The sequence below is a fragment of the Lepisosteus oculatus genome, chromosome 1 (genome assembly GCF_040954835.1).
Source record: "Lepisosteus oculatus isolate fLepOcu1 chromosome 1, fLepOcu1.hap2, whole genome shotgun sequence".
Classification (NCBI taxonomy): domain Eukaryota; kingdom Metazoa; phylum Chordata; class Actinopteri; order Semionotiformes; family Lepisosteidae; genus Lepisosteus; species Lepisosteus oculatus.
The window spans coordinates 25871643-25896484 of NC_090696.1; the positions used below are offsets into that span (position 1 = coordinate 25871643).

At 35.7% G+C, this 24842-nt stretch overlaps 2 protein-coding genes across 9 annotated transcripts in view; one reads left to right on the forward strand and one right to left on the reverse strand.

Annotated features, from left to right (window-relative positions):
• The window catches only part of lrba (LPS-responsive vesicle trafficking, beach and anchor containing), a 283633-nt gene that overhangs the window by 145328 nt on the left and 113463 nt on the right, over positions 1-24842 (forward strand). For all 8 annotated transcript variants that reach the window (XM_015344622.2, XM_069188464.1, XM_015344620.2 and 5 more), the window contains exons 37-39: positions 8544-8668; positions 16678-16824; positions 19439-19575. In XM_015344622.2, the coding sequence (XP_015200108.2) occupies positions 8544-8668; positions 16678-16824; positions 19439-19575 (409 nt within the window). The remainder of the gene's footprint in view (positions 1-8543; positions 8669-16677; positions 16825-19438; positions 19576-24842) is intronic.
• On the reverse strand, positions 22326-24124 carry mab21l2 (mab-21-like 2). Its single transcript, XM_006629492.3, has one exon. It carries the CDS (start codon positions 23718-23720, stop codon positions 22641-22643), a length of 1080 nt encoding a protein of 359 aa, XP_006629555.1. The 5' UTR covers positions 23721-24124; the 3' UTR covers positions 22326-22640.

The following is a 24842-nucleotide window of genomic DNA, read 5'->3' on the forward strand; positions in this document are numbered from 1 at the left end:
TCAGACAAGAAAAAAGTAACACCAGGAAAAGCAAAATGTAAGATGACTGTGGCCTATTAACAGTGCTTCAGTATGGTGTAAGGTGTGAACTACTGTTTTGTCATTGCCTTTTATTTATGAAACTTCCTCAAGAAGAGGAGAGTTATCAGAGTTGAGTGTCAGCCACATTTAAACTGTGCTCAGAGGCTATAAAGCTGAAGCAGGAAGGTACATTGTCATTATTCATCAGTTTAATCTGATATGCCACCTAATTGTTTAATTGCTATTAAAATAATACATGTTTGGATCTAAGTTAGGGGAATCCACACAGTGTTCAGTCTGGTGAGTTCCCCGTACCAGTCCCAGTACAAGCTGCTTCTCTGAGTGCAGAATGTGCCTTATAGAGTGAAAGAAGCTGTCTACATTGTGCTCTTGCCCTATACAAGCATGACTGGGAGAATTTCAATTTTGTGCTAATTTCAGCACGGATTATTCATACTTGCAGTTCTCTCTGAGATGGAGTTTTAGCCTTCTCTTTAGGACATTTAGGCTTCAGTGTTTGCAAAAGAACATCTTTGCTGGAGATGCATACCCACATCATGATGCAAATAATGAACTTGATGCAGTGGTGCATAAAGTATACTGTGTATGTGTGTATGCATACTGAGAAGCTTTTAAAACATATGCTATTGGTTACTATGCTCAATTGTTTCATTTTTATTGCCTCTTGCTATATATATAGTAAATATGTATTTGTGCAGTGCAGCATTGTGTGGAAAGGGTCAACAATCCTGGAAAATGGCATGGTACAGTGTGCAAGTTTGTGTACTGGGAAGGTAACCTTTACAAATCATGCTTGTTTGAGCCTAGAGATGACTGAATTTTTCCTTTTGTGGTGCACAGGCATTATGCATTTTTATACGTGAAAATGTGTATTTTATTATTTCAGTCATAGAGCTGTCATAGCTAACCATGGTTTTGCAGAACGTTTAGAAAGAAACCCGTGGCTTGGTCATTAATGGCTGTTTGACACTTTGTAGCTCTTTGTTTCAAAAGACTGTCTTGACTTGTTTGATAGGTAAAGGAGATTCTTTCTGTACATTCTGTACATTAAATGTTCCAGCTATCTTGTTAAGTATTAAGGGCAAACTGCATACAGTGTTTTCTTAAATGTGCAGTGTGGACTATTAAAGAAATTTGAATTATACAGCAATTCTAATATTATTAAAGGAACTGGATTTTATTATAAAACAATATGGAACATAACAACAATCATTACTTTTTGTCAAAAGAGAGAGAGATGTTTAGGCCATAATGAATACATGTTGATTTACCGAATACTGTCTTGAAAAGTACAAATGTATTTCAGTGCTCAGGACATTGATGGTTGTGAATAATATGCTATAATACATGTATACAGAATTGCATTTCAGAAAGCTTAATCATATGGTCTCGTTTTTATCTCCATAGTAAGACATTTGGTAAGGCTCGTTTTAATTTAGGGTAGAGTCAATTGCTGCCATAACTTAACAAAGAGGAGCTTACTTGCATGATTAAATGGACATTTCAAATATTTTATTTATTCATGTTTTTAACACATGGCTTATGCAAATCTAAAATAATCTTCATGATGTTGGTAATGGTAAAGCAGTTTTACGGAAGAACACCAATCGTCCACATTAATGAAAAAGGAAAAAGAGAAATCTCCCATGCATACTTGATATCATTGACTGTAACTGAATTAATCCAGCAGGACTGTTATAAATGACTGTTTGTCCTTTACAAAGTGCCTTGCATTTGAATGATTTGAATGATATATGAAATAATGTGTGTTTTGCATGTCCTGTTTGTAATGATAAAGGTCATATAGTATAATTTACATAATCTCCAGCCAGAAATGAACCCCTAAGTAATATCATCTGTATAACGTATACATTATCTGAGGTGAAAATCTATCATTATTCATGGAACTTAATTTTACATTGGATGTAAATGACCTATCTTGCAGCGAGATCTTTTTATCGTTCTATAAAATACTATGAAGCAAAGGCTACACAAATAGCATTAAAAAACTGGTAAACAGTGATGCATTTGCTCTGAGTCTCCGTACATCTGATTGGATCTTGATGGATGGCAATCATTTGTCTTTGTCAGAAAAAGAAGAACAATTCAGACATTGAAATAAGAGTGCTATCAAAGTTTCTATGCTGGCAAACAGAGATTCTATTAATGCGCTTTTACTGTGTTGTGTTTAGCTTTAGAGGAGAGATAAAGTATGTTACAGCTTGACCATAAAAGAGTTTTTTCCCCTTAACCCATTCCTTGTGTTGGTCTTAATACATTATTTTACTCACATATCCATTCATACACATAATATTTAAGCGCAATTCAGTTTTCAAGGTTTGGACTGATGCCTTAGATACAATTCCAAAATACTTTCCCAGATTTATCTCCCCCCTTTCTCCAAAAAGAGCATTATTTGAATAAGGTTGCTGTCCATTTAATTTTTTTGCATCATTTCACCTGTATAAGAAAATAAAGTTTTGTCTGCAATCAATATAAATATTTTCATGTTGTGCCATTTTATCCCTCTCTGAAGATCCAGGTTTAATAAAAAAATGAGAAAAAAAGAATTGTTTTCTGAAAAGGTTATATAGCCTGGATTACAATTGAATATGCAGTGCAAGTCTGGGGGACTGTGACTGAAAGTAGTAGAGGATTGAAAGTAAATTGCCATTTTTATAAAAAACATCTTATTATATGATGTAAAGTGATGAACAGGAATTTCCATAAAGAGAAATGCAGATCAATGAAGTAAAAGCACCAGTTTATGATGCTGTGGTTTCTTGCTGGGTAAGTGGTCAGTAGAACTGACAGGGAAGATTAAATTCATGCTTACATAATTATTAGAGTTATTACAGTTCATGTAGAATTGTACAGCTATCCCTTTATAATACATCATATTAAAAGTGGAATCATTTTGTCACTGCTCTTCTGTGTCCTGCTCATTAGCTCTCTAAACATCTTGAAACAGAGTTTTAGAAAACCCTGATGGACAGGCAGTCATGTTAAAAGAAAGGAATGTAAGTGTACATACAGTACTATAAACATAGGAGACCTTTGTATTATTTTTATGTTCAGGGGAAAGCTTTAAGAATAATGACATCAGCTTATAAATTTAAAGTGCTGGATTGTGGCCATTTGTGGTCAAAATGCAAGACTTTTAGCTTCTTAGATATCCAGGGGCCTTTATTATTTTAAATGATCTTGATGTTTTTGTTTAAAAGCGGCAGTTTCTTATAATGAAAGATAGTAGATAGAAACAGTGAACTGTTTCTGATAGCATGGTGTGTCTAAAATTTCCATTTAAGTGTAGTTGTTGTAAACAAAGTTATCTTTATTCTTATTGTTTTTCTTATTTTATAGCATAGTTGTCTTCCATTATGTTACACCTGCAGAGTAGGAGAAGTAACAGCTAAGCAGTTATTAATGGTCTCTAGGTGTGAAGGTGCCTGGTGAACAAGCCACAGTGTTTGACTCTAGCCTGGTGCTTTTGTACACAGCAGTACACAGAGAGAACACTTATAATTTAATGCTCATAATCTTACATGAGTATGCCAATGTTCTGTCCAGCACAGACACATTATTTGTTATAACTGGTGTCTGGTTATGAAAAATTAATACTGTAAACAAAATGCTTATTACTGTTATACAAAACTTATGCATTAAGCCTGTCTGTCTGATCAGACCCATATTTAATTTGTAAGGGTTATTAAGCTGATGAGGCAATTAAGAAACCTTTGATGCTAATTTGGCAACCTTGGTGTTAATAAGCTTACATAAAATTACATGGAAGACTACTAAAATGCAGCAGTACAGGACAGGAAAAAAACATAATTATACTTTACTACTTCACATCAAGAGCTTTCTGTTGTGTTTTATTTAATGCCCAAATGTGTTTTACATTAAATAGGCTACCAGGAATCCTTTTAGAAATGCTTTATAATGCATGAGTTAAGACAACAGCCCCGATTCCTGGTCAAATTAGTCTGGTCTGCAGACATTTTTATGAGTGAACTAATTACTAATTACACAAGTGGTTTGTAAGTGAACCTGCTTGGTGGCCTTTGTGATTTTAATTGTTGTTATCTTGAAGAATGGCACTGCATAATTCTACCAAGATGCCAGAGGATGGATGAGAAATTAATAATTTACTGTCCTTAGAAAAATACTCAGCACGCTCGATTTCAGTAGGATTGATGGCAGGAGAGGTTAACAAATTTTAGCAGCTTTCATTAGGGTTCTATTGTCATATGTTTGTGGCGGTTGGTGAAATAAGCTTTGTAGAAAATTTCGAGCTAGAGAACTAATTACTTGTGCCGATTGCCATGCTGATGAATAGACCCTTTTTGTATCGTTCCCTGAAGACGGGGAGCGGCTGGTGATTCACGGCTGCATCACGGCAGATATTTGATAATAATTTTTATAGATGAATGTAGGAAGCCAAAATGATGAAGTGCCTATTTGGATTTTGAGACTATCGCAGACAAACATATACCAACCATTGTAACGGGGAGGAAAATCTGCTTCTGCCCAGACGTGACATGATAGAGGGTTTTTAATTTTCTCTTAAATACAGTAACCTCAGGAAAAAGAAGAGCTTTCAGCTGGAGAAAAGGGAAATACTAACAGAAAAGTCTTGCAGAGCTGTGGTTCATTTCATTAAGAATATTAATTATTGTTGCAATTTTTCTTTTTCTTTTAGAATTGTATAACTTTAAAATTATTAAGAATTTTATTTTAAGATTTGTTACATTCTTAAATTAATGTGATTCCAGAAGTCGTGAGCTACTTCTTTTTAATTTTGTAATTGCAGATCTTGAGAGTTAGGTGTACTCCAGAGAATGCTTTTTTCATAATTTGTTGGCCACACATTTTCTCTTGCAGTGCTTTTGCACAGCTGTATTCTTTCTTGGATAATAAAAATTTGTGCAGTGCCACAGGTTTGAAATATTGTTCTAATAATGCGGGCTGTTGGATAGTCAACTCTACTGCTGCCTTGTTGGAAATGTTGCTTTTCTACAGTGAGATATTAAATAGTAATGTGATTTCGTCTGTGTAGTTGTAAATCAACTCTTTAGAATCCCCTTGCACAAAGAGTGGCAAGATTCCTTTGTATTTCTAAGCACTATAAAAACAGTATTTAGATAAATCTAGAAATTGATGGCTTTCATTAAGACTGAAATACAAGTCTTTAAAGTTATTTTTTTTTAATTGTATTTATTTTCTTCTTTGGCAGCAATTCCCATCCCCCGTTCAAGGCCCCAGTGTAATAACTCATATTGGGCTGAAATTTTGTGTTGATCCTTTGGCAAGAACGCAGCACAAGAAGCCTGATCACTGCAACTGAGGAAAGACAATTTTCTGGGGGGCTGGGTTTAAATTTCTCATTGTTACAGCAATGTAGCTCGGTCCACTTCTGATCTCAGAAAAGAACAGAGGGAGCAAGACTGGCAGAAATTCTAACGGTTCTCCCATGATTGGGAAAGTTTTGTGAGAAATGTACATGCTGTACAGTATAACACAATATCAGTACACATTTAACTAAAGTATAGATAGACAGCATGCCTTTTATTCTAACAAGATTTCCACTAATGCATTTTTTTATGTAGGCTCTTTAACAAAACATCCCAAGTCATCCTATCAGAAAGAAAAATTACAGAAGGATGTGCAAATGTAATTTAAACGAATCAGCAGTCTCAGAGTTGCTGAAATTATCTCTGTCGGGGAGATAATTCCAAAGTTCTGGTGTGATGTAACAATTCATACTCACCTATAGTGGGCATAATGTTGTTCTTGGGATGACAAACAATTTGGATTCAGTTGATTGGAAAGAACGAGATGGAATGTAGAGATTAAAGAAATACCTAAAATCACTAATACAGGCAGGTATCAAAAAGTGCAGGGTCAGACCTAAGATCATTAACTCGATTCAAAACTTGCAGAAATGGTCAGTCAGCGAAGGTGCACAGGTAATATATACACGAAATACAGTTCCAATAAATTTGTTTACATTTGTTAGTAAAAGTAAAAATAAATCTGTTCACCTGCATTACAATTTGTATTGGAACCTATGAAAGTTGTTAGCAGAACCAACAGCAAACTGGAAGAATTACAGTAATAGCTTCTTGACAAAATAAAATGCACAGCAGCTTCCCATCTCATATTTAAATAATGCTCAGCAATATTTCATGAATGAATGAAAAAATTAAACTAGACATATTGCTGATACGGGATTCAGTAGTCAGATTAAAGTCAGTGACTTTACCAATGATTTTGGCCACTGTAGAAGAATTGAATATCAAGACTGTCAAGGTCAGACTAAATCAACTATATTTCCCTGGTTGAAACAACACAGTTCCAATCCCAAAAGCTGAGACGATCCTTAGCAGTCTGGCATCCATTACTTTGCTTCACAGCCGGCAGTAAAAATTCTGCGTTATAATGTTCTCCGAGTCTTGTCAGAGCAAGCTGGCATTGGACAGATCCCAATAAAACAAATGCATACTTATTAGTCCACAATAATTAAGTCCATTGTTGCAGTTTTTGTTGTTTGTCTTCTGCAAGTTCCGCAAGCTATATTGAAATTCAACAAGGTCGTCTGCTCTGCTGAAAGCTGTGTGCTTGACTTTTGCCTTAGAGCCTCAAATATTGGTTGTGTTTTTTTACAGTCTCCCTTGGGTTCATGACTTTGAATGACCTGTTTTCTTAGAAACATTGTATTGTGTATCTTATACCATTGTAGGAAAGCCTGTTCTTCATTGTTTTTCATAACGGTGTAGCCTTCTTTTAAGCATGTCTGCTTTCTAACATATTGTTTATGTGCAATTTCCTTTTTCTGCACAATCTGGGTTTGGTTTGCCATTTCCACAGGAGTTAACCCCAAGAACCACCTGTTTCACAATACATTTATGGAGTATATTTGTAATCAATAGTGTTGTATTTTATTTTTGCTGTTGAAGCTTTGGATGTGTATTGTAGAAATGTTTTATATTTAAAACTGAAAGAACTACTGACTTTTAAAACATGTTTAAATGCTTGAACTATTGTTTCTATTTAATGTGTATATGATCAACTTCTGCACTTAGTGCTGTAACAGTTGTCTTTACTGGATCATTTTTTTCATACTCAAAATTAAATTATCCTTGCCGACCAATACAAGCCTAGCTTTTGAAAAGTATATAAAAGTATATTCTATATAGCTTTATATAATTATGATTTTTCACTCCAGGAATTATCTGAATAGCTAATAACGCTTGTCCCATCTTATTTGGCAGACCTTATATCCCAAACTGTGCCCAGCTCTTAACCACTTTTATTATGAATAGTAAGATTAAAATGCTTTTGGACATTCTGTAAAATATGCTGACCTAAACAAGGAGACATGTATCAAGAGGGTGCTTAAATAGTCATTATGCTGATTTATATATCTCGGGTGTTTAGGCCCTGTTGCACTATAAAACTTATTCTCACTTCAACAAAGCAAAATGGACTTGCAGAATTGGATTTCACATCTCTGCTGTAAATCTACCCATAGACCTTTAAGGCTATGGTAAAATCATTTAGTGTACAGCAGCAATGCAACTGACTAGATATAATGTTTTCCCACAAATAGAACAAAATAGAACGTAGCATACAACAGAAGCAGAATACAAATGTATATGGGTGACAAACCATTTTACCTGCGAGTAATACCATACAGACCACCATCAAACAAATCTTTCTTTTTGTTTTGTATTTTGTAATTAAACGTAGATGTATATCCGTGTGAAAGGGGAAGTAAAGCATTCCATGTAATTTACTCTGACGAATAAATTTCTGTCCTCTTCTGCTGAAATGTGTTCTTTAAAATAAGCAAGAGAAAACAGTAATGGAAGGAAAATGCATTTCCCTGTGTTGTTATGCCTCAGGGGCTAAATGTAATGAATATTTTAAGAGATTATTTTAATTAAATTCCTGCACGTCTAAATAGAGTAATATTTTATTATTGCGCACATATCCATGGCTACAGTGTCGTTCATTAAAAGTTAACACTTTCTGGGTCTGCAGTGTTGCGGAATGATTTACTGACCTTGTGTGGTAAAAGGCACAAATTGGGAAGAAAAATGATGGAAGGCCCAGACATTGATTAATATTGGTAATGGTATCCTGTATTTATAATGGCCTTTTCCCTATTCTGGTTTATAAGTGGAGTCACAGCTAAAGGTGCCCTGCTGAGGCTGAAATCGGAGCACATGCCACTAGAGTGTGGGGAAACTGATCACTCTGTCAGCAGTTCATTTCAAAATGATGTATTTAGTGCTCATTTCACCTTCCTAGGAAAAAAAAGGGAAAGGAGTTCCTAGGTCTGGAAGGTGATATTGTTATTTTCAAGGACATACCTAAGTTAGGGATTGTGTATGAGAGGAAAGAGGGAGCAAACAAGGCAGGCTTTATGCGGTACTTGTGTGATACCATGCTGTTTGATAATTGCTAACATATGTGCTACCTCTGTTTCATTGCAGTCGTCCCCGTGAGTTCTGGCGCCTTGACTACTGGGAGGATGACTTGCGGCGCCGGCGACGCCTTGTGCGGAACCCCTTTGGATCCACACACTCCGAAGCCACACTGAAGGCGGCGGCAGAGCACGGTCAGTTCCCCTCAGAAGCGCTCTGTGCCTGTGGCGGCAGGTACACGGCAATAAAAATTAGAACTACAGTTGCAATAAAAATTTTATGGTGCCACAAGACACAGTAAAAACAGCCCTCATTTTAATAGTTCACACAGTTAATTTTCAAACAGCCCCACGTTAATAAAAGAGTGCACACCAATAGCTGTAGTGGGCTTGAGGCTGTCCCTCCTCGTGCTTCAGAAAGCGTTTTTATTTCATTTCGCACAAATCGAACTTTTGTGTTCCTGTTTTGTGCATGTCATTGCTGAGAATTGCTGGTAAGTGCTTATAGCATGACCAACACCTGAAACTGCAAGGTTGTCTGGTCAATTTTTTAAATCGATTTTATTGTGTTGAAAGCTCAGCTTGAAAGTAGATAGCAGTTTTGTTGTGTTTTTAGGCCCGTTTGGCTATCACATGGTTTCAGTTAAGCATTTACTGTGATACAGAATACCTCTGTAGTTGTGAAAATAACCTGTGAAGACACTAAAAGGAGTTCTCCAAATTCCATATTTTTAATATGAGATAGCTCATTAATGAGCTGTGATGTTAGATAAAATTTTATTTTTTCTTAAATGCAGCAGAGCAGTCAATTTTCTTTTTGATTACTGCATTAATGGGTTTGTAAATTAGCACTCTTAATCTGTAACACAGCTGTGTTTAAGATTGTGATTTTCTGAGCTACCTTTTGAGGTTTCTTTTCAGCCTCCTGTATACCAGGATTAGATTAACTATGCTTCTGCAATGACGTACTGTAGTCATATGTAGTTTCTGGCATAATTTCTTATAAGAAGACCAATATTCTACCTTCAGTTAAACCTTCAGTTATTAGAATTAAAAAACTAAATTTTGATATTGATTTTCTCGGTTTTTCCAAAGCAGGTTTTTTGTATTGTAAATTGAGAAGGCTTTTTCAGACTGTTGAAAAACAACTTTTATATTCATATTTTCCATTGATAATAATTTAAGTAAAAAAACTAAAATAATGTGCAGATTTGGGACTCTTCTTTTTAAGTAAAAATATTTCTGTTCTTTGCAATTTACAAATCTAAATGTATTTTCATACATTTTATTAGTATTCATATTTTACTTTGCATGAAAAATCTAGGAAAAAATTGTCAGTGATTGAGCAGGTGCTAGGCAGTCAGGGGCTCCAATTTGTGAAAAAGAAAACACATATAATAGTAAATGGTTCTTTTCATTTGGGGGACTCTGTGTTTACAGATATACAAATGTCCAAAAAACAATAATGGACAGTTGTGGAAATCATTTATATTATTTATATATCTTTTCGTTTTTATACCCCAAAGAAAAACAAAATATTTGTCCCCTAGTAATACCTGTTAAATTAGAGTTTCAGTGAAATTATTAACGGCATTGACTGTACTATTGCTGGAAAACTATTTATTTAATTTGATATTATTTAATTGATTATTTTCCTGTGCTCAAGAACTAAGTAAGATGTCATGATTTATACTTAATGCTAAAGTAACCTTTAGATTTCGATAACACTATATGTAAGCAGACATGAGCAACTTTAAAACAGGTTTTTGGAAAAAAAAATATTTTTAATTATGTTTATTTGCTTAGTCAATATGATTTAGAATAGCAATGCAGAATACAGTACTGACTAATCATGAATAATTGCAAGCAAGGTTCTGTGTAAGGTTTCATTCTGACTGCTCATCCAGTGTGCAGGAAACTGTCGTTTCTAAAATCATATTTTGTCTCTCCTGGCCAGACCAGTCTATCCAATCAGCAACATTTTGGCTTCAGTTTACCAGCTTAACCTATTGCACTCTTCCTTAAAGGGCCATTTCTGGGAGAAAATGTCTACAATATGTCACAAGATAGCACACCAAATGTGACATCAGTCCTCAAGATAAATGACCAGCATGACAGAAGTCAATAAGAATGTGATCTAAAAGCAATAACTGTTCCAAATCCCAGAATCCTTAGAGACCAGCAGCAGACCTAATGGTTGTAATGTGCAGCTGGAGGATGATCCTGAGGGGTAGCATACTGCCTTTGTTTCATACAGTAACCTTCCAGTGGTGTTTTGGTTCTTTCTAGAAACTTGTAATATGTATCTGCATTTAATGTTCTGAAAAAATACTGTGTTTCTTGAGCCTTGTAATTTAGTGACTTAACCACAAATCAGTCTCCTGTACTGTAATCCCCCTGCTACAAAGCAGACGATATTAGAGTTTTTTTTTAAAGACGTCCCCCATGACCAGTTTTCTTGGTATAATTCGTAGTCAATTTATAAAGAACTATCAAATGTGACATTTTTTTAGATTTTGCCTTTTTCTTTTAGCAGAAATCAGGAAAGGATCATTTTTACCAAATGTGAATGACAGGTCGCCCCTCTCCCTCTCTCAAACCCCCCCCTTGTAACCACTAGTTCCTTTAAGTAACTGTTTTGCTTCACACACTCCGCATCAAAAGCAGCCAGTGCTGTGGTCAAATCAAGGAAGGAATGGCTTGACCTCTGGAGTAAAAAGGAATAATATTACTCTGTTCCTCTTTTTCCCCAACAATACGTGAACATCGAGGTTTCCATAATTAAAATCTTATGTCTCTCAGCTCTCGATTCCTTGTTTTTTACTTCTGTCCACATTCAGGGCAAGCTTGCTGAGCGGTTGACGAGGATGGAGTTTAAAATTTTGAATTGGAGCAGAAAGGTCATATCTGGCTGTAATTATTTTCATCACACGAACATGGGAAGTGGAAACTTTGACTCCTTTTCAAAAAAATAAACCGATTAAGTGCATGATGGAGTCAACATTTAACATTATTTCAAGCTACTGGCGAAAGTTAGGGCTCTAAAGAAGTAGTTTATAGTGCCTTTACGTTACAACTCAAAAAAACAGCTACTAGATTAATACACATCACAAATGCCCTTTAATACACTGATATATTTCCTTTTTTTCCCCTTTTGGTGCTTTCCAGGATCCATTTGTAATAAAGTTCAAGGGCAGTTATTGCTAAGAAAGATTTTTAAAAACGTGCAAAATGCTCCTGTTTTAGGACATGCACCCCAGCACAATTGTGATCATTCATAGCTGGCCAAGAACTTCAGAACAATTCACACTAAAAACCCCAGAGCGAGGCCGTTCAGTGGAGGCTAGTTATATATTTATGGCTGGAAAGAGCCATCTTTTCTGGGGATTGATTTGGTCTGGATGAGGGCCTGTGGTGCAGAGGTGGCAGAGTAAATACCTGAAGACTAATGTCTCTGTTCTGACGATCAATACCAGCCTCATGACTACACTCCTGGCTACACTCTTGTTAAAAACAAATTTGTTAATTCTGACAATTTAATTGCCCTGCCTAAGTCTGCCCTTAGTAGCATATAAATGAGTATTTGAGCCACTCAGTAAGAAACATGACTTTAAATAGTGTCATGTAACAGGTATTATTTACATTTGTGCTTGGCCTTAAGAAGAATGATTTCTTTAACTGGGTTTGATATGCATATTTCTTTCAATTGGACAGCAATTCCAGAAAAAAGGGTTGTTTAAAAGATTTTTAAGTGCAGTTTATTATTAGTTTTGCACATAAACACATCACACTGTAGTACACATCAATAACCTTTGGAGATTTTTTTTAACAGCTTAGGGTGAATATTGTAATATGTGAAATGTGTGACTTTTTTTTGTTCCAATCACTGCACAGTGTCACTTATTGAACAATCCAGAGCTTTGGAGGGACATCACACATCTTCAGATTTATGCAGCAAAGAGGCTGTTCTGGTTTTATAACTGCAGTCTTTATTTGGAAAAGGTTGCAAAATTCAAAAATGAAAGACAATTTGTTTATTTTCTGTGTTTGAATTGTTAATGATCTATGTCGTAAAAAAGACTTCAAAAGAAATGCAAGTGCAAAACAATACATAAAATTACTTATAAAATATGTGGCAAAGACTAGGTGTCTTTTGTGTTTTCTATCCACAGAAAAGGTTAGACAGTGTGCTTTTATACGTCCATTTTTTAAATATTTCATTCTTAGTAGTTTAAAAGCTTTTCAATTTTGGCATTAACTGTACCACTCCAGTACATTGTAAAAGACTACCAGAAATATTACAATGTACCATTTTAAAAAAGAAGAAAATATATACTGTATGTATTACAGCTATTATCACTAGAATTGTATACACTTAACTCTACCTATAGAGATGCTGAAGTCGTGGGACTTGACCTACTTCTGTGCTGTATTTAGTGCTCATTTGTATATGTACGTTAAGCATGTATTTTGTGTTTGAGCTGGCTTTTAGCTCCTTGTTTTTATTTTGCCATGTATGTTCTATCTTTTTTACACAACTGCATATAGTAAATTAACACGCCTTTTGATTTCTTGTGTTTTGTTGTGAGATGTGTTCACCTGATAAATCTCTTAAAAGGAACATATTAACCCTGTTTCGCAATTTTGCGTAGCAAGGGCAATGCACTGTGGGTATCTGACATTATAATGGTTTACCCTTAGGTCTTTCCTTTAAAAGTAAGTGTTTGCATTAAATTTTTGATCATTGTAAATTCCAAATATAATACATCTTTTGCTACCAAAAAGAAATGCCAGTAGCTAAAGGTAATACCCTGAATCTTGTGGCAATCAGTGATATGTAGAAGAACATGTTAAATGTGACTGGGAGTGGTGTAGTTTTACTGTACTTCAAAGACCTACAGTACAGTGACGTTCTTCCATTGAAAATTTGTTTACACACTTATACTGTATATGAGTACGTCTAATACTGACATGGGAAGCATATCATTTTTTTGTTACTCATGTCAGTGTAAATATATGCAGAACACCCAAGTCAAAAAACACAAAGCTGAACACTTGTACGAATGTTTACCAGATGATGATTTTGTCATTAGTGCAGGTGAAAGGTCATGAGGACATTTTTAAGGAAATACAAAAGCAGTTTTTTCTTTTCTGTTGGTCTTTTGTTGTGACTAATAAAAAAATCAGTTTTTTCACATTCTTTTTTTTTTATTACTTATGAGCATTGTATTTATTATCATTCAAGAAAAACTGTTCTTCGGACAAAATCGTTTCTAATTTCTAGTTCGAGTTTTGCTGAAGTTAAGCTGGTCAGTCACTGTATTGGAAAAGAAAATAGTGATGCAAAGCAGAGTTCTACAGACCAAACATTTTATACCCTTTTATGCAGCCACAATTGTTACAACAAACATTTCAAACACAGTTACTAATGATACGTGGTACATGGACACACCTTTCAACTTAGTGCACTTTCCATGTTATCTGGATATATTCATACGTTAAATCTTTTAAACAGAGCATATTCACCATGTTTTTTTTTCACAGTTTTTCATGTATAGGACAATGGGTAAATGTAATGAAAACAGCTTACCCTACACTATTAAGCTATAACTATTAAATAAAAAAATATGCAGTCAATGTAAAAAAATTATGAAATATTTTGGTTGATATTTTTTTCTAAAACTTTTGCTGTAGGTCACAATAAATAATAGTCTGCAAAGGTTCTAGCTGTTGAATTTTCTGGTATGGCTAATCCTTGCCTTAAACTGACAGTGTCTTTATAAATATATTTTTTTTATCTTGTCCAAATGTGAAGATATTAATAATGTCATTTACAACACATGAAAATTGAATATTTTAAAATGTAGTACATTTTTCTGTCACGTCCCAGGCTCTGTCGCAGTTGTGAATACTAACGCATGTGGTGTGTATTAAGAAGCTGGTAGTAATTTCACTGCTGCTAACTAAAAATCCTCAAGGGGGAGTTAATTACAGGAAGACCATTCTAAATATCAGCTAGCTGCATATTTTCCATGACAAGAGATTTTTCAGCTCAGGTTTAACAGTTTGAGAATCTATTTATAAACTGCCTTGCTTTTTCTTATACAAATGAACTAAACTTTGTGAAGAAGCAGTGCTGTTTTTGTGTGTGGAGGGGGACGAAACGAGCTGAATAGGTGAATTCAGTCTGCTTGGATGTATTTCCACCTTGTCCAACTGTGAGGCTTAGTCTCGTGTAAGCTCTTATCAAGGAACAGCAAATTCATACTATGCCATAAACTATTTATTTAAATGAAGAATTCCTTACGCACATACAGTAGATTTATTTAAAGGACCAGTTCAGTGGATTTTGCTATACCACTAGGGAATGCAGTCTTCTATAAATGTTTGCAGATTACCATTTTTCTTAAATAATCCATTTGGAACCTCAAGTCATGTACAGTAGAAATCAAAAAACGTAATGAGGAGAGAACTTGCCTAGCTTTGTTGTGATGTGTTTGGCACATGTTACTGGATATCGGTTTGGCCAGAAATATTGTATTTATTTTAAATTTGTTTTTGATGTTTTAAAGGGACACAGGAAATTGAGAGTTTTAACTGTGTTGCTCCTGCTGTCTTAGAATTGAGACTACCAGACAAAAGCAGGAGATTACATTTTGTACTTCGCTGCTTTTTTTATACATTGATGTTTTTCTAATAGTTATTGTTTAATACTAATAATTATCTGCAAGTCTATAATGCATTCCTGATTGCTTGAAAAATCAGTCTACCTGATAAAAACATGGGGTTACGTACAAAAGATGCAATGTCAGCAATCTCTTTAAAAGTTTTTTTTTTACTGTATCTGTGATACAGATCTGTTGGCATCATGTGGCTTTTAGTTTGGTTTCTTACAAAGTAAATTTTCCTCAAATAAGCTGTGAATTGCAATTGTAAACTTAACCTTTTGTGTTCAGAGTAACCTGAAAGCTCCCAGGGGTCATTGAATTTCAACTGCATTTTCATGAGAAGAGTAATGTGATAGATTTTGCAGGAAAGCGGCTCAGTCACTTGAGAAAGAGAGTCGCGAAGTTGAAAATTAATGATTTTTGTTTTCATTTGTTGCGTGTATTAGGTTTTATACGCGTCAAAAAACAATATCTTTTTTTATTTATTAAATTGGATATTCTAGCTTAGCATGTGAAGGTTTATTTTAAACTTATACCTGATATGTATCCTATTGAATACAGCAATGTGTTTCTATGTTTAATTTATGTATCGTCTCCGTCGTTTTGATTTGATATTTAAAAATTTCCGTGTTGGTAAAAGCACATTTTGTGAAAGTAGATTACTTCAATAGTTTGCATTTCCACAGACCAGAAATAGTTCCTCTTGTTTTAGCGACATCATAAAATATTGTTCAGGTAAATTAAAGGTTATTTTGGAAGTCTGACCATTGATTACTTCAAACCTACCCCTCCATAGAAATCGGCATTAAAGGCATTTAGCTTAAGCAAACTAACACTGCAACAATGCTATAGTGATTGGTTTTGCTAATAAGACTCCGGGAGGTTAACTTCATAGTTATTTGACCATTAATAAAACAGCTAAATATACTAAGTAAAAAGGTGTTGTTATTTTTTTTTCGGAAACCCACCTGTTATGAAATTACTACGAAATCAATGTAATTAGCACAAAACAATTTGTCGCGACCGAAAATGGAAAAAGCACAGGTTATTTGTTTTTAATTTTGTTTGATGTTCATATTTTTCCACAAGTCCAAGCCCCACAAAACTGCAATTGATTGAATCTGAAGGCTATTAACTTATTAGTCCTAATGCTCTCATTTGAAAACCCTAGGACTTATTTTGATCGTACCTGTGTTATACCGGTTATGGCAAAAATGGTCAAACTGTCCAAAAACTAAATCTCAACGTTTCGATTCATAAGGGTTAAGTCTGGTTAGATTTTCATAAAACTTTAAGTAGGTTAAATATATAAATGAAATTTCACAGTGCACATAATTTGTAATAAAGTTTGAGATGGCTAGTCTGACTGAAATTCTAAAATGTATTTTAAACAGCCATCGTACTTGCCATTGTCTTTTTATAGTTAGTGTTACTTACCTGCGCTTTGGGTCGAAACCAACATGAAGGTTCGCATGTAATATAGAAGAGTTATATTTATAGAGTAGTCATTCAAACGTGGATGTTTTGATATTACAGCTCCAGAGGAAGACGTCCTCGTGAAAGGCAAACAGTCCATCAGAAGCCAGGCTTTGGGAAATCAGAATTCTGAGAGTGACACGCTCTTGGACGGGGATGATGACACCCTTTCATCCATAGAGGAAAAGGAGTTGGAAAACCTAACAGGTAAAGGCATTCGTGTATTTCAGTCCCTTGGTACCTCTGAAAAGCGTTCTTACCCTTCCTCTGCTATTGCTTCTGCTTTGCCTCGTCTCCGAGAAATAGCAGAGAGTCATATTCAGCTTAAACTGTTAATAAAGGGATCACTTTCCATCTCAAGCGCCTACCATTAGCGCTGACAGCATTCTGTCATTACATGTGCGATCTCTTTTGGTTTCCTTCTTGCCCAGATAAATTTGGATATACATGCAATTCGCTATTTCTATATCTACAATAACCGAGTAACCCAAGTTTTCAAACAATTTTGAGCAGATAGCATTGTAACAAAAGACTTGATGGTTGCTCCCCTTGGAAGCATTTCTTTTTGTCAGAAAAGAGTGAAACCCTTATTATACGATATTCTTCCAACTGATACTCTTTAGTTGGATTAAATTGAACAGGAAAACTCATCTGGTTGCACTTGGAATCTAGGAGTTATAAATGGAATACTTTTCAGAAGTGCTTGAAATAGGCTGCTCAAACTATATTCGTCGTATTACTTAACAGTGTATAACTCATAAACGTTTTTTTAAACTGGCTATCTTAATTACTTATTGTAAATGCACACCTGCTGTGAATCCTAAAACAACAATAATTAGTAAGCCGACGAAAACGAAGACCGCAATGTCAAATTGAATGTATCCCGTGTAACTATAATAACATGCAGCCTTTAGATTTTTCCCGCGTATGCTACGTTTTCTGTTACCTTTTCGCATTGATCAACTAATTTCTAACACCTGAGGCAGGAGCCCTGGCTCCTCACAAGTACTTTACATAACGTGAGTTCGGTGAGTTTGAATACCGGGCTGACTACTGATGTACAGTAGATGAGCTCGCTATGTACTGGAAGCACCATTAACTGAATTATTAAACTTGCTGTGTTTAAACTTAAATTGTGAAAAATCTCCCTTTGACTCAATTTTCAGGAACGTTAGGGGAACACAATTATGCAGCATTTTATTAAATAGTAAATCTTATTTACAATAATGTACTTTACGCAGTATTATCAAAATAGACTGTAAACCACCCCGTAGATTTACCTACTAAACAGATACACGTCGCTTACTGTTCTGTAGGCATTGTGAGTCGCGCTCATTTCATCGAGATGACCTTAATCGTGCAAGTGTACTGAATATGGCTGTGCCTTTATTTTATAATATACAGTATGTTTGTGTGCGTCCGACATCGAGGTACGTTCAAATCGATATTTTCTCTGTGGTCTTCAAGACGCGACCACGGTAATGGTTTGAGGAAATGCATGTATCTATTATAAATGGCACTGCTTCAATTCTGAGCTCATCATTATAGTCAGACAGCGCCCTACGAATCCGCCTTATAAACAGCTTAATAACAATATTCTGCTTGACATTCGCCCCATATGCCCAAGCCCCCCGTAATAACATTTGCACTGTAAAGGAGGTGCGCGAGGAGTGTAATTATAAGATCCTGACAATGACAATAGGATTAAAGAGTAATCCCCACTAATAAAGTGCTGTGATTCAGAAATGAAGTGGAAATTGTCAGGGGTCTGTGGCAGGACCCCCAGCGTCCCAACTCCTGCAGCTGCCTGCTCCGGGTGTAATTGAATGTCTGAAAGTGATTGAAAAAATGTTATTTCTCTTCTGGATTACATGCTAATGCACAGAGGGCAAAGAGAGACAGCAAAAGAACATATAGCTGCTTATTTCATCCATTTGTGGGAGTGTGCTTGGGGAAATCAAACCGGTTCTGGAGCTATCTGATGCCCATCTGCAAATACAATGCTTCTGCACATTGGGGATAGAGGGCAAAGCCTGCCGCGAGCTCCCCAGAGCGGCTCTCTCATTGTCATACTGGCATACATTAAGATTGATGAGAGATTAAACACCAAACCCCCCTCTGCAATCAATAGAAATGACAAGTCATTCGATTCTTTTTTAAGACATTACTTGCTCATTGATTAAGCGACGCGTGTACTTCATTCTATTTACCCAAGTACTCAGGTCGAATTTTATTGCAAAGCGTTAATGTGGGTATCATTTTCAAAATATATATTTGTAAATATTACTTATACCGGCTTACCCTGTTTTCATACTGCATGGTTAATTTGAGAACATTTGCCTACAACATTGGAATTAAAGGAGCAGATCGTAGAGGTTAGATAACCCTGAGTACGTGATATGTAAATTAAATAAAAATCAGATAAAAACCCTACAGCTCTACAGCTGTTTATGCCCAGCGCCACACAAAATGGGGGGGGAACTAAATCTGTGGACATGCGTGACGCTTATCAGATCACTTTCGAGTAGCATAACCTAATAGTTAAAATGTATTATTTTGCTTAACCTAGAGAAAATCAGCGGAGATAAAAGCGTTGATTTTAAAATGTAGATCCCTGTTTTTAAAATTATTTACCCTTTGTCTTGTGAAACTAGTTATTTCAATCCCGGAATGCTGCGTGTACCCTTTATGTACTTACGCACAAGAGTTCGAGGTTTCTTCGTTTTCCTCCGGTTCTGTTTCATTTCCTAGACCTTTTATACACACACACAAGCACGCAAGTGAGTTTATTTTAATCCTCGTTATTCGTGTTGATTCCCAGGTCCTGTAAACCTCAGCACCGCGGCCCAGCTTGTTGCTCCCGCTGCAGTGGTTAGAGGTACCTTATCCATCACGGCCTCTGAACTTTACTTCGAGGTGGATGAAGACGAGCCCAGCTTTAAGAAAATCGATTCAAAGGTGAGAGAGGGGGTTTAACTCATTGATCTAAAACCTCCAAATGTCACTCGGATTTCTCCTGTGTAAAACAAGCATTTCAGAATCGCGCTAAGGCTGTTCCTGCCTCACTTTTAGCAGAATTAACAACCGGAGAGCGCTTAATTACTTGATAATAGATATTGTAGTGAGACTTATTACCTTAGTTTTCATACATAACTTTAACCGTATTAGTTAAGTCTTAAACTAAAACGAAACATAATGCTGAAATATTCTCAGAAAAAGGATAAATCATATAATATAAATATAAATGCATAAGTGTGTTTATTTGGTGAATAACAATCCCATGACGCGCATTGTGGATACGCACAGAGTGTATCATATGATTTGGGCCTCATAATTGTCCCTTTTCTTACCTTACATACTCGGCTCTTTCCCGTAAGGCAAACTGAAATACTTCTATATATTTAGACTGCAAGATTCGAATACGCTATAGAATTGTCTCATTAAACATTTTTGCTTTACACCATTGCTTTTTTTAATCATTAAAGTCGATTATAACAAGACTATATACATCTATGCATCTGTGACAATGCAGATATATCAAATATAGACTCACATTTCGAATTTAAATATCCGTGTCCAGAAAAAAGAGGGAACGTGGGAAATTATATTGCATTAAATTCACGAAAAGGTTAGCGATAATATTTCAGAATAAAGTATATTCTGTTTAGGAGTGGAATAAAAAATAGTTTCCCTTGAGGTAATGAAGTAGCCATATTCAACTTGTGTTAATTATTGTTTTGTAATAAGCTCATATACAAATATCAGAAACCTCATACTGTATGAAGGGACTCGATACTTAATTGTTGTTTATATAACATTTTTCGTACATATATACATTTTAGGCCTATTAGGTTAAAAGTATATAAATCCCGATTGAACAACTGTTATTAAAAGTTGATGCACATTTTTTTTTACTCTGTGACGAAGTATGTTTTCCAAGACTGCAAACCTGAATATAATTCACGATTTGTTTGGGAGCTGTGGTGTTTCAACGAGTACTCTGGTTAGAAAAATGACAAAGCTAGCAAAAGTGTCAAGTTTTCAAACCATATCTTTGTGCTTTGAGTTTCTCTGTGATTTACCTTAAAGGAGGCCTATATGTTACATAATATATGCAAGGCCGTATTTCATTGTTACACATTTTACACATTGTTAGTCTGTCAAAGTAGGCTTCTAGTGTTATTTAGGTTCCTCAGTTTATTTTCAAATTGCACTAAAGGATTGTTTGAACCAGCTAAAGAATAAATACAGCAAACGTGAAAACTAAAAGTGTGCTTTATAATGGCAGAGAGCTATGTAGTAATATCATAATCAATACTTTTAAATAGTAAATGCTATTTAAAAACTTTGTTTCTGTAAATGCAAAATGAGTCGTAGAATATTGAATTTTGGAACGTATTGCAGTTTAAACACGCCAAGTATTTTAGATATTGTTTTAGAAGGATGACGTTTTAACCCTTAAATATAATCTATAAAATTTAATGCGGTGGTTTAGAAAATGAGTATACGTGTGCTGTTTTCTTCCTTTCTCCTATTCGCAAAATAATTTACGCAAGGTGCATAGCCGCCAGTCATACCTGCGACACGCTTGTTAATTTAATTACCCCTTTGCTTGTTCACTTTAGATCAACGTTTCTCTTAAACTTCAGAAATCAAAACATCTTGAGACATTTCAGCTTGATCTCAAAGTAAAGATAAAGATCTTAAGTCCTAAAGTTGGGTTTACATTTGCAATGTTGTTTTTGTTTTACTGAACAGCCACAATGAAAATCGATTCAATATTAAAGTAGACATCTCGGTAATAAACTTCATGTTAGATAAACATTGCTCATAGAGCTGGAAGATATGCCTTATATGTAAAATTAGTGTACACTAAAATGTCTGATTACATAAGTGCAAAATCGAAGATGGTTTGTGTTGCTAATTAAACGATTATAATTGAAGTATAATTGTATATACGCATATATGTTTAAAATGAAATAGGAGATTAATACTTTTATTTCGTCGAACGTAGCCAATGAATGAGGCCTACAAAAAGACTATTACTCTTAAGTAATATACCAATATTTATTTTTTGTGTTTCCTAAGACACAGTAATTTATTAATGTTTTAAAATGGTCCAAGATTTGTATTAAAACCCGAACACCCTGCATTTGTAATTTTCTTACCATGTTAAAATTAAAGTTGTTTATTACGCCTTCTCTGTACGGAAATACTATATATAAGTTACTAAAGCACCCTAGAAGGTTGCTTAGTTTCACTTTATTAACATTATGATCTTAGTTGTGACAGACCTAAGTGCAAGTTATGAAATCTGACACAATTATATTTTTTTTCTGAAACGTTTTGTTAAACTATTGTTTCCATTTTCATCTATCGGCGTATTTCCCATAAAACACTTAATTCGCATTTAGCAACACATAATAAAAGTAGAAACTGCGTGACAAATCCTATGTAAATCGTAATGAGGTTTCACATAAAAAAATACAATAAAGTTTTTATCTTTAGCATTGTGCACCAATTTGATTTTTTTAATTGTTCAATTCCTAAAGTCATTCTAATGTAACGAGTTCAGTTCTCGCTTATAAGGACATTTACTGCACATTCATTTCTCAGCAATTAACGTCTTAATTTATGACGTTCAACCAACCAGCGCTCACTAAAATGTGTTAAGAAATACTTTGTTCAATTGAAGACAAAGCCAAATATGAAGGCAAATTATTTTATTACTTTTTTACATTTAAATTTTGAGGGCACATGATCAAAATTTTAACTTGGCACTCTACATTTGATCTTTTTTTTTGCTTGAAAGATTTGTGCATATATTTAAATAAGTTTCTTCACTTTGTGAAAACATTCAAAAAAAACATTTACTTGAAAATGTACCTTGACTTTTATTCTTGCAAAGTCCCACTTGTTTCTTTAGAAAAACAAAAAGTTCACATTACGTGGATGAAAAAAGGGATCACTTTTTCACTTGCAGTGATGTGATCGAAACGTTCTTTCGCATATGTTTTTTTGCTCTATAATTTGTCCAAACTTTTTGCATTCGTAAGAATTTCTCTTGCTAGTCTCCAAGTCTGTTTTGCTGCTGCTTCAAGCGCCGAGTGAGGTTTTCCTTGAAACAGGTCCAAGTTCGGTAAGAAGTAATGGGGGCATCTGCGGCACTGCAAACACGAGATCAGCTGAAGGAGAATTCCGTTAAGTCGGTCCCCCAGACAGGATTCGTCCCAGTCGGTTTCTCTTGGGTGTTTCTCGCATTCGTAAAGAAGCAAGGTTTTCATGTGGTAGTTGTTGAGAGGCTGTCCCGGTAATTCGAGGTGACGATCGCGGAGAGTCTTAAGGATGGAGAGACATTTCTTCCTGCAGCCGGCCATCAGCAGGCGGTTTTCGGCTTCACTGAACTGCAATACCCAGGCGTCGCTTTCAGCTGAGCTCTGTTTACCAGTTAACGAATAACACTCTTTAGAAAGCAGATTGAAGCCCTCTGCTTTCACTTCTGCTACCCGATTAGGACCCGGCCAGGGAATGTGAGGCATGGGCCACTGGGCTGCGCTTCTAGGCCAAATGCCCGTGCATTTGAACGCTGGCGTGATCTGAACCACGTATCTCTCCCGGATCCTCAGTTTTACTTCACTGGTGTCAGCTACCATCTTAACGACATCACGGTAGCTGCATTTGTCCACTGCCTGGGCCACAAGAGTCTGAAACCTTGATCTTATCTTCCTGGCGGAGAGGTAGCCAGAGGCTGTGATAAACTCTACCCAGAGAGACATGCTTCTTTTGCGCCCATCGCTCAGCTTTAACACAGCGCATCCAGGCAACGACCCATCATCCACAAAGTTGAAAACCCCCATCTGATTCAGGTAAAGAACTACTTCGAATTCATTTGGCGAAATGACCTCCATCCCTTCGTAGCGCGCTTCAATCTCGCTTAGGGAACTGATGAAACGAGGCTCCTGCACTTCCACCTCCTTCAGGACGTCCGATACCACCTTACACACCTCTCTTATAGTCTTAGCTATGGCCGCTTTCCGAGTTTGGCATCTCTCGTTGTAATATTTGTTGAGCTGGTAAACAAGCTTTGCTTGTGCCGCTATCATGTTTGGGCAGAGGTCCGGGCTGTACACCGGAGTTTCGCAATACGTTGACGGATCCAATGCTTACCGGTTAAGCCAGAGGCAAACACTGAAGAGTAATAAAAAAGAAAGTTTGTGGTCAGCGGCAAATAGACTTAAATTGCATGAAGCAAACAGCCGAGAGCACCATCAAATTTCAAGTAAAAAGCGGCTTAGTCCATTTAAAGAGAAGACTTGGGTGTCTGAAAGTAAACGATCTTTGAACAGATGATGCTGGTTCTCCTTTTAAACCCTCTGTTAGCGGACGGAAAGCTGGTCGTGATCGGTCATCTCTTTTATTCCTTTAGCCAGTTTAACTGCGCCTTGTAATACCTTGCCTGCTATGTTGCCCAGACTCAGTTGGGAATGCTGGACTTGTGTAGTTTATGAATGGTCCCCAAGCTGGAGTGAAGGGGGCTGAGCTTCGTGTCCTGCAATCACTGACATAGCTGTCAGGGTAAGCAGCCAATCACAGCTGCACCCTGCCAGCACATTGAACTGGAGAAACACTTTCCTCTTAACATCCTGTGCAAAGCCACGACTCGCCTGTTATGCGGCCAGGTTGAAAAAGGCGAGCGTTATTTACAGCTGTATTACCTCGTTCTCTCAGATGGTTTCACATATTTTACTTAGATTTTGCAAAAGAAGTAATGTATTTTAATTGCAATTTTTTTCATTTCATTACAAGCTTATCTTTTTAATCTGTGGGTTCTAACATGCTGTATCCTAATTTAGTTTTAAACAAACGATGGGATTATAGAAAAAAAGAACTGAGATGTATAAATCTGCATTTTAGGCAAGTCACTTGATTTTTGCTGTTTTTCTGCAAAGTAACTAATGCAACCAACATCACTGAATTCTGCTAGTAAATTGTTTTAAGTACTAATAGTCCCGTATTTTTGTAGCTTTATTTCGTTATTACCTAATGCCATATGTTCTTTTTCTATTTGAAAGTATTATTAATTTACAGTATGTTGTAGCTCATGGAATATACTGGCCGTTTCAAACATATGGGTGTTCCTGTAATGCAAGACTTTTTATCCTTAACATTTGCAGTGTTGTGCTTTTCTGTAGAAATCTGACCAGGTTGAACAATAAGCTTAAACC

What these genes read in the sequence shown, in the direction of transcription:
- mab21l2 (XM_006629492.3), bottom strand. Translation starts at nt 23,720, where the DNA reads ATGATAGCGGCACAAGCAAAGCTTGTTTACCAGCTCAACAAATATTAC.